Raw genomic sequence first — 14,550 nt, forward strand, 5'->3', positions numbered from 1 at the left:
GAGTTTGCTGGAGGTCCACTCCAGACCCTGTTTGCCTGGGTATCAGCAGCGGAGGCTGCAGAAGATAGAATATTGCTGAACAGCGAGTGTTTCTGTCTGATTCTTGCTCTGGAAGCTTCATCTCAGGGGGTGTACCCAGCCATGTGAGGTGTGAGGTGTCGGTCTGCACCCAGTGGGGCATGTCTCCCAGTTAGGCTACTCAGGTATCAGTGATCCACTTGAGCAGGCAGTCTGTCCATTCTCAGATCTCAACCCTCTGTGCTGGGAGAACCACTGCTCTCTTCAAAGCTGTCAGACAGGGACTTTTACATCTGCAGAGGTTTCTGCTGCTTTTTCTTTAGCTATGCCCTGTCCCCAGAGTTGGAGTCCACAGAGGCAGGCAGGCCTCCTTGAGCTGTGTTGGGCTCCACCCAATTTGAGCTTCCTGGTGGCTTTGTTTACCTACTTAAGCCTCCACAATGGTGGGCGCCCCTCCCCCAGCCTTGCTGCTGCCTTGCAGTTAGATCTCAGACTGCTGTGCTAGCAATGAGGGAGGCTTGTGGGTGTGGGACCCTCTGGGCCAGGTGCGGGATGTAATTTCCTGGTGTGCCATTTGCTAAGACCCTTGGTAAAGTGCAGTATTAGGGTGGGAGTTACCTGATTTTCCAGGTGTTGTGTGTCTGTTTCCCTTGGCTAGCAAAAGGAATTCCCTTCCCCCTTGTGCTTCACAGCTCTGCTTCAGCTCTCGCTGGTTGGGCTGTACCCACTGACCAGTACCGACTGTCCAACACGCCCCAGTGAGATGAACCTGGTACCTCAGTTGAAAATGCAGAAATCACCCATCTTCTTTGTCGCTCACACTGGGAGCTGGAGGCTGGAGCTGTTCCTATTCGGCCATGTTGGGTGCCCCCCTGTGAATATCTTTTTGTTGATTCTACCAGGGATTCTTTGAGCTCTTGAATATGTTTTTATCCCATTTGCAAAGTTTTTATTTCTTCAAGTATTTTTTCTGTTCTTTTTTTCTCTGGTTCTCCCATTACATGTAATTTAGTGGACTTAATGTCCTCCATTTCTGTGACAATCTGTTCGTGTGTCTTCATACTTTTTCTCTCTGTTCTTCAAATTATATACAGTAGTCCCCACCACCCCATCTGCAATTTTATGTTCTGCCATTTCGGGTATCCGTGGTCAACTATGGTCCAAAAATATTAAGTGGAAAATTCCAGAAGTAAACAATTCATAAGTTTTAATTGCATGCTATTCTGAGTAGTGTGATAAAATATCTCATGGTCTCACTCCATCCCACCTGGAATGTGAATCATCCCTTTGTCCAGCATGTACACACTATGTATACTACCCACCCATTGGTCACTTAGTGGCTGTCTTAGTTATCAGGTCCACTGTTGCAGGATTGCTGTGCTTGTGTCAAGTAACCCTTATTTTACTTAATAATGGCCCAAAAGCACAAGAACAGTGTTAGTGGCAATTTGGATATGCCAAAGAGAAGCCATAAAGTGCTTCCTTAAGTGAAAAAGTGAAAGTTCTCAACTTACTAAGGAAAGAAAAAAAAAGTTTGCTGAGGTTGTTAAGATCTACAGTAAGAATACATCTTATCTGTGAATTGTGAAGAAGGGAAAATAAATTTGTGCCTAGCATATATTGGTTAGGTACTATCCATTCAGGGATCCTTTTGGGGTCTTGAAGCACATCCCACATGAATAAGTGGGCACGTCTGCCTTCTCAACTTATCTACACGTTTACTGATTCTTCTGCTTGCTCAAATCTACTGTTGAATTCCTCCAGTGAATTTTTCAATTATGATTTTCTACTTAGGAATTTCAGTGTAGCTCCTTAAAAATTTCTTATTGACAATCTCTATTTGATGCATTGTCATCATACTCTCCTTTAATTTTCTAAACATGGTTTCCTTCATTCTTCAAACATATTTATAATATCTTCTTTGAAGTCTTTGTTAAATCTAACATCTGCATCCTCCCCAAGGAAGTTTCTGCCTGTTTTTTGTTTTTTTTGGGTTTTTTTCCTGTGTAAAAAAGGGCTAGGGATCTCACTATGTGGGATGGGGGTCACACTTTCTTGTTTCCTTGCATGTCTCACAATTTTTCATTGAAAATTGGACATTTTAGGTCATATATTGTAACAACTCTGGATTCTGATCCTTCCCAGGCTTATTGATGCTGTTTTGTTCTTGTTCTTGTTGTTCATTTATTTATTTGTTTAGTGACTTGGCTGGACTAATACTATGAAGTATATTTTTCCCCCACAGTAGGCAGCCTCTGATGTCTCTGCTTAGATAGTTGTCCCTTGTTTTTTAGTTTTTAAATTTGAGTTCCTAGGGGTTGCCCTGGGTCAGTCACTGATTGGTCAGAGGTCACGCTTAAGCCCCCTGGGCCAGTAAGGTTTTCATCCTTTTCCATTGGGTCTGTGTGTGACTTGGGAGCAACTTTTGAAGTTCAAGGAGTTTATATACCTGCCACTTTCAACTCAGGGACTGACAGCTTGGAAGTACCCTGTCTAGTTGATCTTGGGTGGCCACAGCCGTGGGCTTTTCCACAGTCTCCTGGACCACCAGTATCAAGTGTGAATTTTTTTACTGTCCCTCATCCCAATTTATCTGTTAAACTTCTGCTGGTCTGCATCTATTAGTATCACAGAGCTATTGGCCTACTCTGTTAGCCCTTATGATATCTATTTTTCTATGTCTATTATTTTTTGCATTGCTCTGGGACATGAATGTACTACACTCTGTTCCAAATAAAGTCAAAGGCAGGGCTGCAGAGCTGCAAGTCCTCACAGCTTGCTCAGCCCCCAGCCTGGTTAGGGCCTCTGTGTTACTGAGCAGGAGCTGGGGATATGGGAAACTCTGTTTTGTTTGCCCTGCCAAGGGTCTGCCTGTAGAGCAGGACATTAGGGTGTGAGTACTGGCACTACCAAACAGCGACAGCTGCCCATGCGGAAGAAGGGGAGGATGAGTGCTGAGTGCTACCGTTTCCTAGATCTTCATCTGGGATAGATCTTGATCTTCAGCAATAGGAAAGTGGGGTACATGGGCACCTCCCTGGCTGCAAGCCTGCCCAGAATAGTTCTGAAACCTGGAGCTAGAGGGATGGATGCAGCCCATGGTTCAAATGGCAGTTTCTTGCTGAGCTTCAGTAGATTTTATTGAATAAGTGTTTCTCAATTTATTATATACCCTTAGGTCAATTTCCAGATATTTTAAATGGTAGTCTTAGATTATTTTGACCAGTTAAATCAGTGTTTCTTTTCTTCTCTTTTCTTTTTTTGAGACAGAATCTCATGCTGTCACCCAGGCTGGAGTGCAGTGGAGTGATCTCAGCTCACTGCAACCTCTGCCTCTGTGGTTCAAGCGATTCTCCTGCCTCAGCCTCCCGAGTAGCTGGTAGTACAGGCATGTGCCACCACGCCCGGCTAATTTTTTGTGTTTTTAGTAGAAATGGGGTTTCATCATGTTGACCAGGCTGGTCTCGAACTCTTGACCTCAGATGATCTGCCTGCCTCGGCCTCCCAAAGTTCTGGGATTACAGGCATAAGCCACTGCGCCTGGCCAAATCAATGTTTCTTTGAGGGAGAGAATTCATCAAGCTCTTCATTGCACCATTTTGGAAGTCCCACCCACCCCCTGGATTGGTCTGTAATTTATAATTTTACTTATTTGCTTTAAATCAGCAGTCCCCAACTTTTTTGACACCAGGGATCAGTTTCTTGGAAGACAATTTTTCCATGGAGTGGAAGGAACGCTTTTGGGATGAAACTGTTCTACCATAGATCATCAGGTGTTACATTCTCATAAGGAGCGCACAACCTAGATCCCTCACATGTGCATTTCGCAATGGGGTTTATGCTCCTGTGAGAATCGAATGCCACCACTGATCTGTCAGATGCAGAGCTCAGGTGGTAATGCTCACTTACCCACTGCTCATCTCCTGCTGTGCAGCCCAGTTCCTAAAGCCCAGGGGCTGGGAACCCCTGCTTTAACTTGCAATATTAAAACACTGCAAAATGCCAGATACAATCATTTACTTAAAATAAAACCACAGAATGTAGTTTCAGTATTCTGTCATTTCTTTTGTATCTATCTCTTCAAACTTTGGCCTACTTTAAGGCAGGGCCTATGTTACATTCATTTCTGTTTGTATTATGCAGGGAGCATTAAGTAGGAAGTAATGGTCTTTTCAGCTTAAGAAAAAAGCTAAATACTATCTGTTTTTTGAATATATGAATCCACAATTACTTTACCCAGTAGTGTACCTTCAGAAGCTGAGTGATTAGCTAGTTACTAGGCTAGCCCCTAGTTGGTCTTCATTGTACACATATACATACAAACACATACTCACATATTTAGCTTTTCATAATCTTTTCCCAGCAACTTTTCTCCTTTAAGTGTGTCTACTTGTAAAGGCTTTTTTTTTTTTTACTTATTAGATTTTAAAGGCGTAGTAACTATGGTCTGTACACTTTGGGAAACCAATGAAAATATTTGAAACATGAAATAAATTCTATATTGGCTAAAAAATACTGCAGAACCAAAATAAATGTCTGTAAAATGTGACATTAAGTCTACTTACCAACAGCAATTCAACAGTTAAAAAGTTACAAATAGGCCGGGCGCAGTGGCTCACACCTGTAATCCTAGCACTTCGGGAGGCCAAGGTGGGTGGGTTGCCTGAGCTCAGGAGTCGAGACTAGCCTGGGCAACATGGTGAAACCCCATCTCTACTAAAATACAAAAAATTAGCCGGGCGTGGTGGCATGCGCCTGTAGTCCCACCTACTAGGGAGGCTGAGGCAGGAGAATTGCCAGAACCCGGGAGGCAGAGGTTGCAGTGAGCCGAGATTGCACCACCGTACTCCAGCCTGGGCAACAGAGTGAGAATCCATCTCTGGGGGAAAAAAAAGTTATAAATAAATTATATTTAAGGTGGCATATGAGTAGATTTTAAGATATTTGATATAGGTAGAGTATCCTCAAAGGTCTTAAAGATCTTGTTCACCATATTTCACCCATAGATTAAAGAAAAAAATGAGGACTGTAGGGATTGGAAGCCAGGCCTGGTACCAGCTAATATGGCCCTCAGGAAAGATCCCGAACACTTTCACAAAGAAGAGAGAGTTTCATAATGTATTTAACATTTTCTACCCTGACGTGGGTAGAAAGACCGTGAAACCCCACTGTATACACTCAGACTTTTGCATTTTGATAGCTTCATTCATTCATTTGCTAACAAATATAAGCAATTTACCTAGCACCTATACTGTGCCTGGGATTCTAGTAATACTTTGGCTGAGGATACAGTGAAGGACAAGGTAATCTGGGCCCTTTCCTCATAGATCTTATATACTAGCTGGGGAAGTATAAAAATGTTTTTAATAATGTAAGTAAATTTATTCTTGCAGATTGTAATGTTATGAAGCACAGCGTTCTTTAGGGGAAGGAGTAAGTACATGTGGTAATCTTCCTTAGATTTGGAAGTCAGAGAAGGACTTCTTATGAACTGATATTTAAGCTGAGGCATGAAGAAAGAGTTGGAGTGAAGCGGAGGGAGTGAGGAATGACTAATCAGAGGCCCTGGAGAAAAAGAGAGACTCACACACTTGTGGAAATCAAAGGCAGCCAGTGTGGCAGAAGCACTGAAGCACTGGGAGCCTGAAGAGGGTGTTGTGTAAGGAGGCTGTGGGGGTGTTGGAGTCAGGCAGGACCTCAAGGTCTTGAATACCAAGGGTCTTGAATTTTATTCCATTTGAAGTGTTTCGAGCACCCAGCATAACATAACCTTGACTGATTTTTAAAAAGATCTCCCTGAAAAATCTCCCTGGCAGAAGGGCAATTAGGAGGTTTTGTAATCGTCCAACTGAAAGATGATGAGACTTGGGCCAGTGAGATCGGGGAAGGGAGAGGAAAGTGGATGGATTCAATAAATACTTTAGAGGTAAAGGCCAGGCGCAGTGGTTCACGCCTGTAATTTCAGCACTTTGGGAGGCCAAGGCAGGTGGATCACCTGAGGTCAGGAGTTCAAGACCAGCCTGGCTAACATGGTGAACCCCCATCCCTACAAAAAAATACAAAAAATTAGCTGGGCATGGTGGTGCGCCCTTGTGGTCCCAGCTACTCGGGAGGCTGAGGTATGAGAATCGCTTAAACCCAGGAGGCAGAGGTTACAGTGAGCCGAGATTGCACCATTGCACTCCGACCTGGGCAACAGAGTGAGACTCCATAATAAATAAATAAATGAACGTAAGAACAACTGGGTTGAAAAACACAAATACTCTCTTTAGTTCTATTTTGATACTGTTGCTAGCAGTTGAAGTCAAACCTAATACAAATGCTCATTGCATTACGATTTTAGGATGGTAAAACTTTAGTGTTTGACGATGTTTTATGATGTCTGTTAACTAATTATCACCTAACTCAGAGAACAGATCAAAAGTCATTTTAACTAGAAATAAAATGGGAATAATTAGTACCTCTTTATGCATTGGAAAACTTTCCATGCTTCTTTGACAGCAGAGGCAAAGGCATCATGGTACAAGGGAGTGATTGTGGGTTTTTGGAGCTCAACCAGCTCTACAATTTTGAACAAATCATTTTTCTAAACTTTAGTTTCAAATGGAGAAGATAATCTTTATTTCACATTATTTTTAAGAATGAAATAACTGATGGGCAACACATACTCTAATAGCTGTTCAATAACCATTCATTTTCTCAATTTACAAATAGCCTTTCCTATAATCTACACTATTCAGATTATTTGTTAAACCTTGAATTTTTTTTTAGAATTACAAGAATTTAACTCAATTCTCTTAATTTCCAGACAAAGAAATAACAGCCTAGGGAGATGAAGAGACTTGCCTGAGGACACAGAATGTACTGGGGGCAGAATAGAACCAGCACTATTTTCTCCAAACACCTGGCATGTTTCCAGTACACTACATTGCCTCATGTGTCTCCTCTAATGTTGAATGGAGGATTTTATAAGATATCCATATATCCATTCCATCGCCTGCTTAAGAGACTAAAGAGGGTGGTGATTAATAGTGACCCTTTGTTCTCTTTGCTAGTTACATGCTATGGGAAAACTTCCTGGAACCAGAATGGCAGAGTTAAAAGCCAAGTATACCTTGCTGCATGACGCCGTGATGAGGTACGCAGTTTACCAGTATGGAGACATGATTAATCATCTTTAAATTTCTTACTGGTGATGAGACCTGTCTTCATTTGCATTCCCCCATAAGCAGACCCTGAGGCAAGGATTTGCGTTCAGATAGTTTGAGAAGTGATACGAGAAAGCATCATGAGCAAGTGGCGAAGTGCAACTGGGAAGGAAGGAATCCAGCCTTGAACGGGCCATGTTCATCTGAGAGTTTATATGATGGGCTACTGGGGCTCAGCCTCACAGAGGAGCCTCTGAGTGGCTCACCTCAGCACTCTCCCCCTGAAGGGTGAAGAAACTGGAATATTTGCCCACCAGTTTCCACCATTCATTTTATTACAAATTACTCCCAGGGAGATTAGCTCTTGACACTTCTAGCTTGCCCTTTGACAAACGAAGCAAACTTTGATGGCCAGAGACAGCTCTCAGGCAGAGGGACACAGGTGCTGCTGACATATGGCAACTGTCCACCAAAGCTGCCGGTGGGCAAGAGGATTCTGGTGGGACACTGACAGTCTCTGCATAGGCCACACCTGCAGGACCCTTCTCCCATGTCTGTTCATCACTCAGAGGTGTAGATTCTCCAACAACCCCAGCCTAAGTCTGCTGAGACCCTGTCTTTACTTCTCACCTCCTCCCCAAATCACAAGCTACTTACCTTGCAAGTCCCAGTCAGCAACAGGTCAGAAGAACAGGCTATCACAGAAGAGTGCAGCAAGCCTGCCTGAGCACTGGCTATTAGCCACTGGGAATTAAGAGGGCAGGGGAGTGAAGAAAAACCCTAATGTGCTGTGATTCTTTACCACTCCAAAGCCTCTTTCTTTCCTTTTCCCCCGTCTTGTCTCATGGCCTTGCATGATGTCTTCATCAAAAGCCAAGGAGCAACAGCAGCAGATAGAAACTCCATGCTGCCACTCCCCAGCCGTCCTCTCCCCGCAATTCCTAATCACTGCCCCTCCTTCTTATCTTGCCCAGAGATATTTGGCTACTTTGAGGGTGAAAGCATGAGGGAAGAGTGAACAACTTTGAGAAGAGGAGAACTGCATTCCTATGCAAACTTCAGGTGCACCCAGGTTCCTCACACCCCTCCAGAGCCCCCAGCCTTCGTTCCTTGTCCTCAAGCCCAAGCCAAGTCCTCACCCTCACACCTAATGGAGGTTCCATTCCCCCATAGCTGGTCACGCCTGCCAGTGTGTTATCAGAGTCCTCAATACTCAGGAATTTTGAGATTTTAAGTGGAAAGTCTGGAGTCACCTTTTACAGCATATTCACACTGCTTAACTGAGAGGAAATGCCATGCAGTTCTCTGGGCATCCCTCCAATCCTCTTTGCAAACACAAGGAATATCAGTGTTTCCTGCCCTCTGGATAGCTCTTCTCTAGAGCCCAGTGGAGATTTGCAGGGTGCTTTGACTTAACTTCCTCCTCCCCTGGCCCGCAACTCAGCTCCCTGGCCCCTAGTGACAAGTAGCAATACAGGACCTCAGCTATGGCGTTATTTCTTCCTCTTCCAGGTTGTGTTGCAAAACAGTTAACTTCCCTTCTGCTACCCACATTTTACCTCTTGACCACTTAGTTCCCTCTATTGCCATTGCAAACACTCACCATTCTCTCCTACTCCCAATGCCTGGTGGGTGGGAAAGATATGAAGCAGACGTTAACATTCGTGCTGCTAGGACTGCAGCTGGGCAGATATAGCCTGGAAATATTGAACTGAAACTGAAGGAGTCTTCCATAGAAACTGTGTTATAAGAGTTGTTAAAGTCTCTTCTACTGGTGTCATGTTTTAAGTACATGTGGGTAAGTTGCCATTTGTGTTCTGGCTGGAACCCTACCACCCTGTCCTTTCTGTGGAGAAACAGGCACTGTAGCCTGGGCCAACAGCTTACAATTTCACTAGCTGAAGCCTGACTTATTAAGGAGATCAGATAACTTTAGATTTGCAAAGTTTATTAGTATACATGGAAATTGAATTATAGGAGAATAATTGCAGCTTTCATTAGTGAAAATTATTTGAGGTTTCATTGTAGCTATTGTTATTGCTGTTTGGTACCTAACATCATGCCTGGAACGTGTTATGTCTCAGTAAATGTTTTGCTAGATACTGTTGAGCAAATAACATTGTAAAACCTGGGACAATGGATGTATCTGTACTGAATTGAGAATATCACAAAGGTGAGGCAGGCACAAGGTAACTTCAGTTGAGACTGGCTTGATCAAGTCATTGGGCGTCTGCAAATGAGCTGGAACTTGAAGATTTCTCTTGGTGAGGACAGTTGGTGGGGAGCACACATCAAAAGAGAGCTCTGGTTCTAAAACAGGAAGTGGTGAGGGCTTACTTCAAATAGGAGAGGTAGCTAATATAAGGGTTTCTGGGATATACGAATCCTATCTACTGGTAAGGTTGGGGCTGTTGCTAGCTGATGCTAGCTTGCAGCATAGAGGAGTTCTACAAGATACTGGAGATTACACCATGTCCTTTTTCTACATCCTCTGACAGATGTTTAGTCCTTTTCCCTACATAGGGCCAAGGCCATAGAACATAACTGGGATTGTAGGAATCTCCCTCTACTGTGACCTTCAAGTCCAGCTCTAACCAGTGTCCATCTTAGAGTCAGAAATCTATAAATTTATTTATATTCATAATTGTGTATAGGAATTTCTCTTTCTAGTTTCCTAATAAAGTGTCTTTAGAAAAGTTTCTGTCTTAGTTCACTAAGTGGGGAGAGATTTTCCTACAATTACGTTACAAGAATTCAAGGGAGCTAGGGTTGTTTGGGGAGTCCAAGGGGAAATCTCCTCTTTCCCTATCATTTATCCCCTTCTAGTAAGTCATAATCATTCTTCAAAGTCAAGTGCAAATGTCACATTCCCATTGAGTGATCCTTTTTCTGTTGTCTCCTGCTGTCGTGATCTGGACACCAGCAGTAGTACTTGTCATCTGGTATTCCTCCCTATCTGCCAGATTGTAAGATTCTTGAAGCTAGGAGCTAAGCCTTATTCACCTCTTGCACCTAGCCTAGTACAGTCATCTCTTGCTATCCATGGGGGATTGATTCCAGGAGCTCCCGCAGATACCAAAATCCATGGATACTCAAGTCCCTGATATAAAATGGTATAGTATTTGCATGTAACCTAATCACATCCTCCTGTATACTTTAAATCATTTCTAGATTACTTGCGATACTAATACAATGTAAATGCTATGTAAATGGTGGTTATGCTGTATTGTTTAGGGAATCATGACAACAAAAGTCTGTACATGTTCAGTAAAGAAACAATTTTTAAGTAAACATTTTATTTTGGAATAATTTTAGATTCATAGAAAAGTTGCAAAAATAATATATGAAGTTCCCATATATCCTTCACCCATTTTCCTCTAATGGGAGCATCTTACATAACCATGGTCGGTCAAAACTAGGAAGTTAACATTTGTATATGACTATTAATTGAACTCCAGATGCTCAACAGTTTTTCCACTAATGTTCTTTTTTTGTTCCAGGACCCAATGCAGTATACCCCACTATATTTAGTCCTCATGTCTGCTTGATCTCTGTGACAATTTCTCAGTGTTTCCTTGTTTTTTTAAAATCACGTTGACAGTTTTAAGAGTGCTAGTCGGGTATTCTATAGAATGTTTCTCAGTTTGGGATTTTTCTCATATTTAGACCAGAGTTAGGTGTTTTGGAGGAGAATACCACAAAGGTGAAGCAGACTCGATTTTTTAACAAAAATTTTCCCTTGTAGTTGATTGAATCCACAGATGTGGACCCACGGACATGAAGGATCAACTGACTTGGCACAAAAATGTCAGAGTTGAGCTGAGCCCAGGAGTGGGGAGCAGCTATCCTCACTAGACCCCCACAGGAGCCACAAAGGGAACCGAGGGTGTACATGTCTCATTACATGAGTCTCTGTTTTTCATGTAACTCAGCACACAAGAGTCAGAGGTCCAACTGCTACAGAATGCCAAACGTTTCACTGAGCAAGTACAACAGCAGCAGTTTCACCTGCAGCAAGCTGATAATTTTCCAGAAGCATTCTCCACGGAGGTCTCCAAAATGAGAGAACAACTTCTCAAGTATCAAAATGAATATAATGCAGTGAAGGAAAGAGAGTTCCATAATCAGTACAGATTAAATAGGTAAGTGAACAATGCTCTCCAGCACACTGAAAAGTCATTTCCTCATAAATAGAAAAAAAAAAAATGAGATGAAGTTGGAGGTAACTGAAGGAGTAGGAGACAGCAATATGATGATGATTGCAAGCCTAGTTCTCTTGAATCCTTAGAATGGAATGGGAAGTCCCTGAACAAGAAAATTACACTTCTCGAATAAAAGCTCAGGTGACAGAGATGCCTGCTGTGTTTTTCATGTCAGGAAAGCCATCTCATTGACAGCTGCAGCCAAAGAACACACTCCATCAAACAAGTTCTTAGCGCTCCCTTGCCCTCCCCCTGCCCTGGCAGTGGCCCCTCATGCGTGCAGTACCAGAGCACGCATCTCTGCATGGTGGGCGCTTCTCCCCACATGCGTTTTCCAAACAAGCCTCCGTGAGCTGAGGTTCACATCTCATCTGGCCCACTCTATTCTTCTAAGAGAACAGCAACAGGACCACATACGCAAACTTCATCTCCTACTACTAGGCTATTCCTCAGGATCAAGGAGAAAAGGTACATCCTTTTGGAAGACACATTTACTTACCCAAATTTAGAGGCGTCATTTAGTGAACTAAAGCAGACATTAAGTGCTAAAAGGGGAAGTGTTATTTTCAAAATCTCTTCTAACTTTCCTCCCAGGGAGTAGCAAGTCAGTGGAAGGGTTTGTTCAGCAAGTCATACTATTTAGATTGAATTTGAAAATAATGGCAATTCAAGTTTTCTGCTGTGGTGTGCTGTGTGCTGTGCCTGGGTACAGGGGAGAAAGCAAAACCATTTCTCCTAGAGTTTGTTACCATTTAAGGTGGCAGAACTTTCTCTGGCTATTTTTAAGAGGTGGACTTCTGACAGTGCAAATATAATTCAGTCCTTCCTAGAGATAAGCAAATGACTTGAGCAACCTCTCGAAGACCTTAGAAGCCCTGGGTTTAAAATCTTCTCTTTGGGGCCTATTTTTTCACTGGTGGTGGGTGTGGGTGGGGTGTGAATAAAGAAGGTCAGTTTAATCAAGACATCCTATTCGGGGGGGGGAAATGGGAGGTTTTTTGTCTTTCAATCTAAACTTGTTTCAGGCTTTCCAGTGACATCTATAAAAAGAAAGCCCAGCTATTTCTGTGCTCTGTAAGTGCTCTTTCAGTTGAGAAAATACTGAAATTAAAACAATTGGTGGTTGTTCATTAGTATTGAAAATGTGAATGCTTGACATTTCCGTGAAAGAGTAAGAAGAACATAAGTCAGTTGATATTTAAATTGTTTAGAATTTCCAACTATTCCTGCCAAGAGAAAAAAAACAAAAACAAAAACCAGAACTGTTGCCCTTTAGGTATAGACAGGCAGATTATTCACTGAGATGGGAAGGAGACAATGCCTAGTGACCTGCGGTGAATAAGAACATTCAAAATGCACATTTGCAGAAATGTTTAGTATGTATTCTTTTTGAATTTATAATGTATCATTCTTAAGCTTGAGAAGATTCCCTTGCATTCTCAAATATTAACGGCTCAAGAACTAACAAGCTTATTTTCCTAAAAATAATGGTGATGCTAAAAGAAATAGCAGTAAAGAATGATAGGCTCTGCATTTCATTGCCTTACCATATTTAGTATCACAGTCATGCACCTCATAATGGTGTTTCAGTCAACAATGGACTGTCTATATGATGATGGTCCCATAAGATTGCAATGAAGCTGCAAATGTACTTTTGCCTAGTATTTACTATTTGATACATTTTATTTTGGAGTGTACTCTTTCTACTTCTTAAAAAATATATATTAACTGTAAAACAGCCTCAGGCAGGTCCTTCAGGAAGTATTCCAGGAAAAGGCATTGTTATAGGAGATAACAGCTCCTAAATACCTTCCAGTGGGACAAGATGTGGGGGCAGAAAACAACGGCTTTGATGCTGACGCTGTGTAGGCCTAGGCTAATGTGTGTGTTTATGTCTGTTTTGTTGTTTGTTTGTTTTGAGACAGAGTTGTGCTCTGTCACCCAGGCTGGAGAGCAGTGGCATGATTTCGGCTCACTGCAACCTCTGCTTCCCGGGTTCAAGCAATTCTCTGCCTCAGCCTCCCGAGTAGCTGGGATTACAGGCACCCATCACCACGCCCGACTAATTTTTGTATTTTTAGTAGAGATGGTATTTCACCATCTTGGTCAGGGTGGTCTTGAACTCGTGTATGTCTTTGTTTTTAACAAAAAATGTTGTAAAAGTAAAAAATTTAATTAAAAACCTTGTAGAATAAGAATACAAAGGAAGAAAATATTTTTACACAGCTCTACAATGTGTATTTTAAGCTCTGTTATGAGTCAAAAGCTAAAAAAAGTAAATTTTGTAAAGTAAAAAAGTTACAGTACATTTATTATCAAAGAATAATATGTTTTATAAATGTAGTGTAGCCTAAGTGTACAGTGTTTATAAAGTCCACAGGAGTGTAAGTAACGTCCTAGGTCTTCACATTCACTCACCACTCACTCACCCAGCCACTGACTCACCCTGAGCAACTTCCAGTCCTGCAGCCTCCATTTATGGTAAGTGCCCTAGACAGGTGTACCATTTTTTATCTTTTATGTCGTATTTTTACTGTGTGTGTTCTTTGTTTAGATACACAAATACTTATTGTATTACAATTGCCTACAGTACTCAGTCCGGTAACCTGCTATGCAGTCTATAGCCTAGGTGCGACAGGCTTTACCACACAGCCTAGATGTGTAGCCGGCCACACCATGTAGGTTTGTGTAAGTGCGCTCCATGTGTTCACACAGTGATGAAGCTGCCTAACGACGCATCTCTCAGAATATATTCCCTTCGTTAAGCGACACATGACTGCACATGATACAGAAACCAGTTCCCTCAACACCCTCCCACTGACCTCCGTCCCCCTGGAAAAAGTAGATATTTCCATCCCCACATAAAAATAAAGAGATGAAGCTAATGAGAGAAAACTATTCATCTACATGTACAGATGACATTTGTCAGAACAGCACAACAGACTCTCATTGAGTGTCTAGATAATAGAAGCCCAAAAAACTAGCACTCCTCCACCCAATATCTTCAGGAACTTCTGAATCACTGGCAACTACTAAGAACAACATATTGTTCCAATACTCTAGAGAAAGGATTTTGCTGTGTAATTTTGTCGATTTTTTTGTGTATGTTCACATAACATAAACCTTTTAATAAATGTTAATAAATCTAATTATGTGGTTGGTTGGTTAATAATTAAATCTAT

At 42.1% G+C, this 14,550-nt stretch overlaps 1 protein-coding gene across 4 annotated transcripts in view; it reads left to right on the top strand.

Annotated features, from left to right (window-relative positions):
* Positions 1 to 14,550, top strand: part of LOC105475354 (coiled-coil domain containing 146) — a 191,171-nt gene that overhangs the window by 126,325 nt on the left and 50,296 nt on the right. For 2 of the 4 annotated variants that reach the window (XM_011730535.3, XM_071093973.1), the window contains exons 3-4: positions 7,074 to 7,156; positions 11,099 to 11,308. The exons of 1 other annotated variant lie outside the window; for it this stretch is intronic. In XM_011730535.3, the coding sequence (XP_011728837.1) occupies positions 7,074 to 7,156; positions 11,099 to 11,308 (293 nt within the window). The remainder of the gene's footprint in view (positions 1 to 7,073; positions 7,157 to 11,098; positions 11,309 to 14,550) is intronic. One more of the 4 variants, XM_071093974.1, reaches the window with a different exon arrangement.

This window comes from Macaca nemestrina, chromosome 4 (genome assembly GCF_043159975.1).
Source record: "Macaca nemestrina isolate mMacNem1 chromosome 4, mMacNem.hap1, whole genome shotgun sequence".
Classification (NCBI taxonomy): Eukaryota; Metazoa; Chordata; class Mammalia; order Primates; family Cercopithecidae; genus Macaca; species Macaca nemestrina.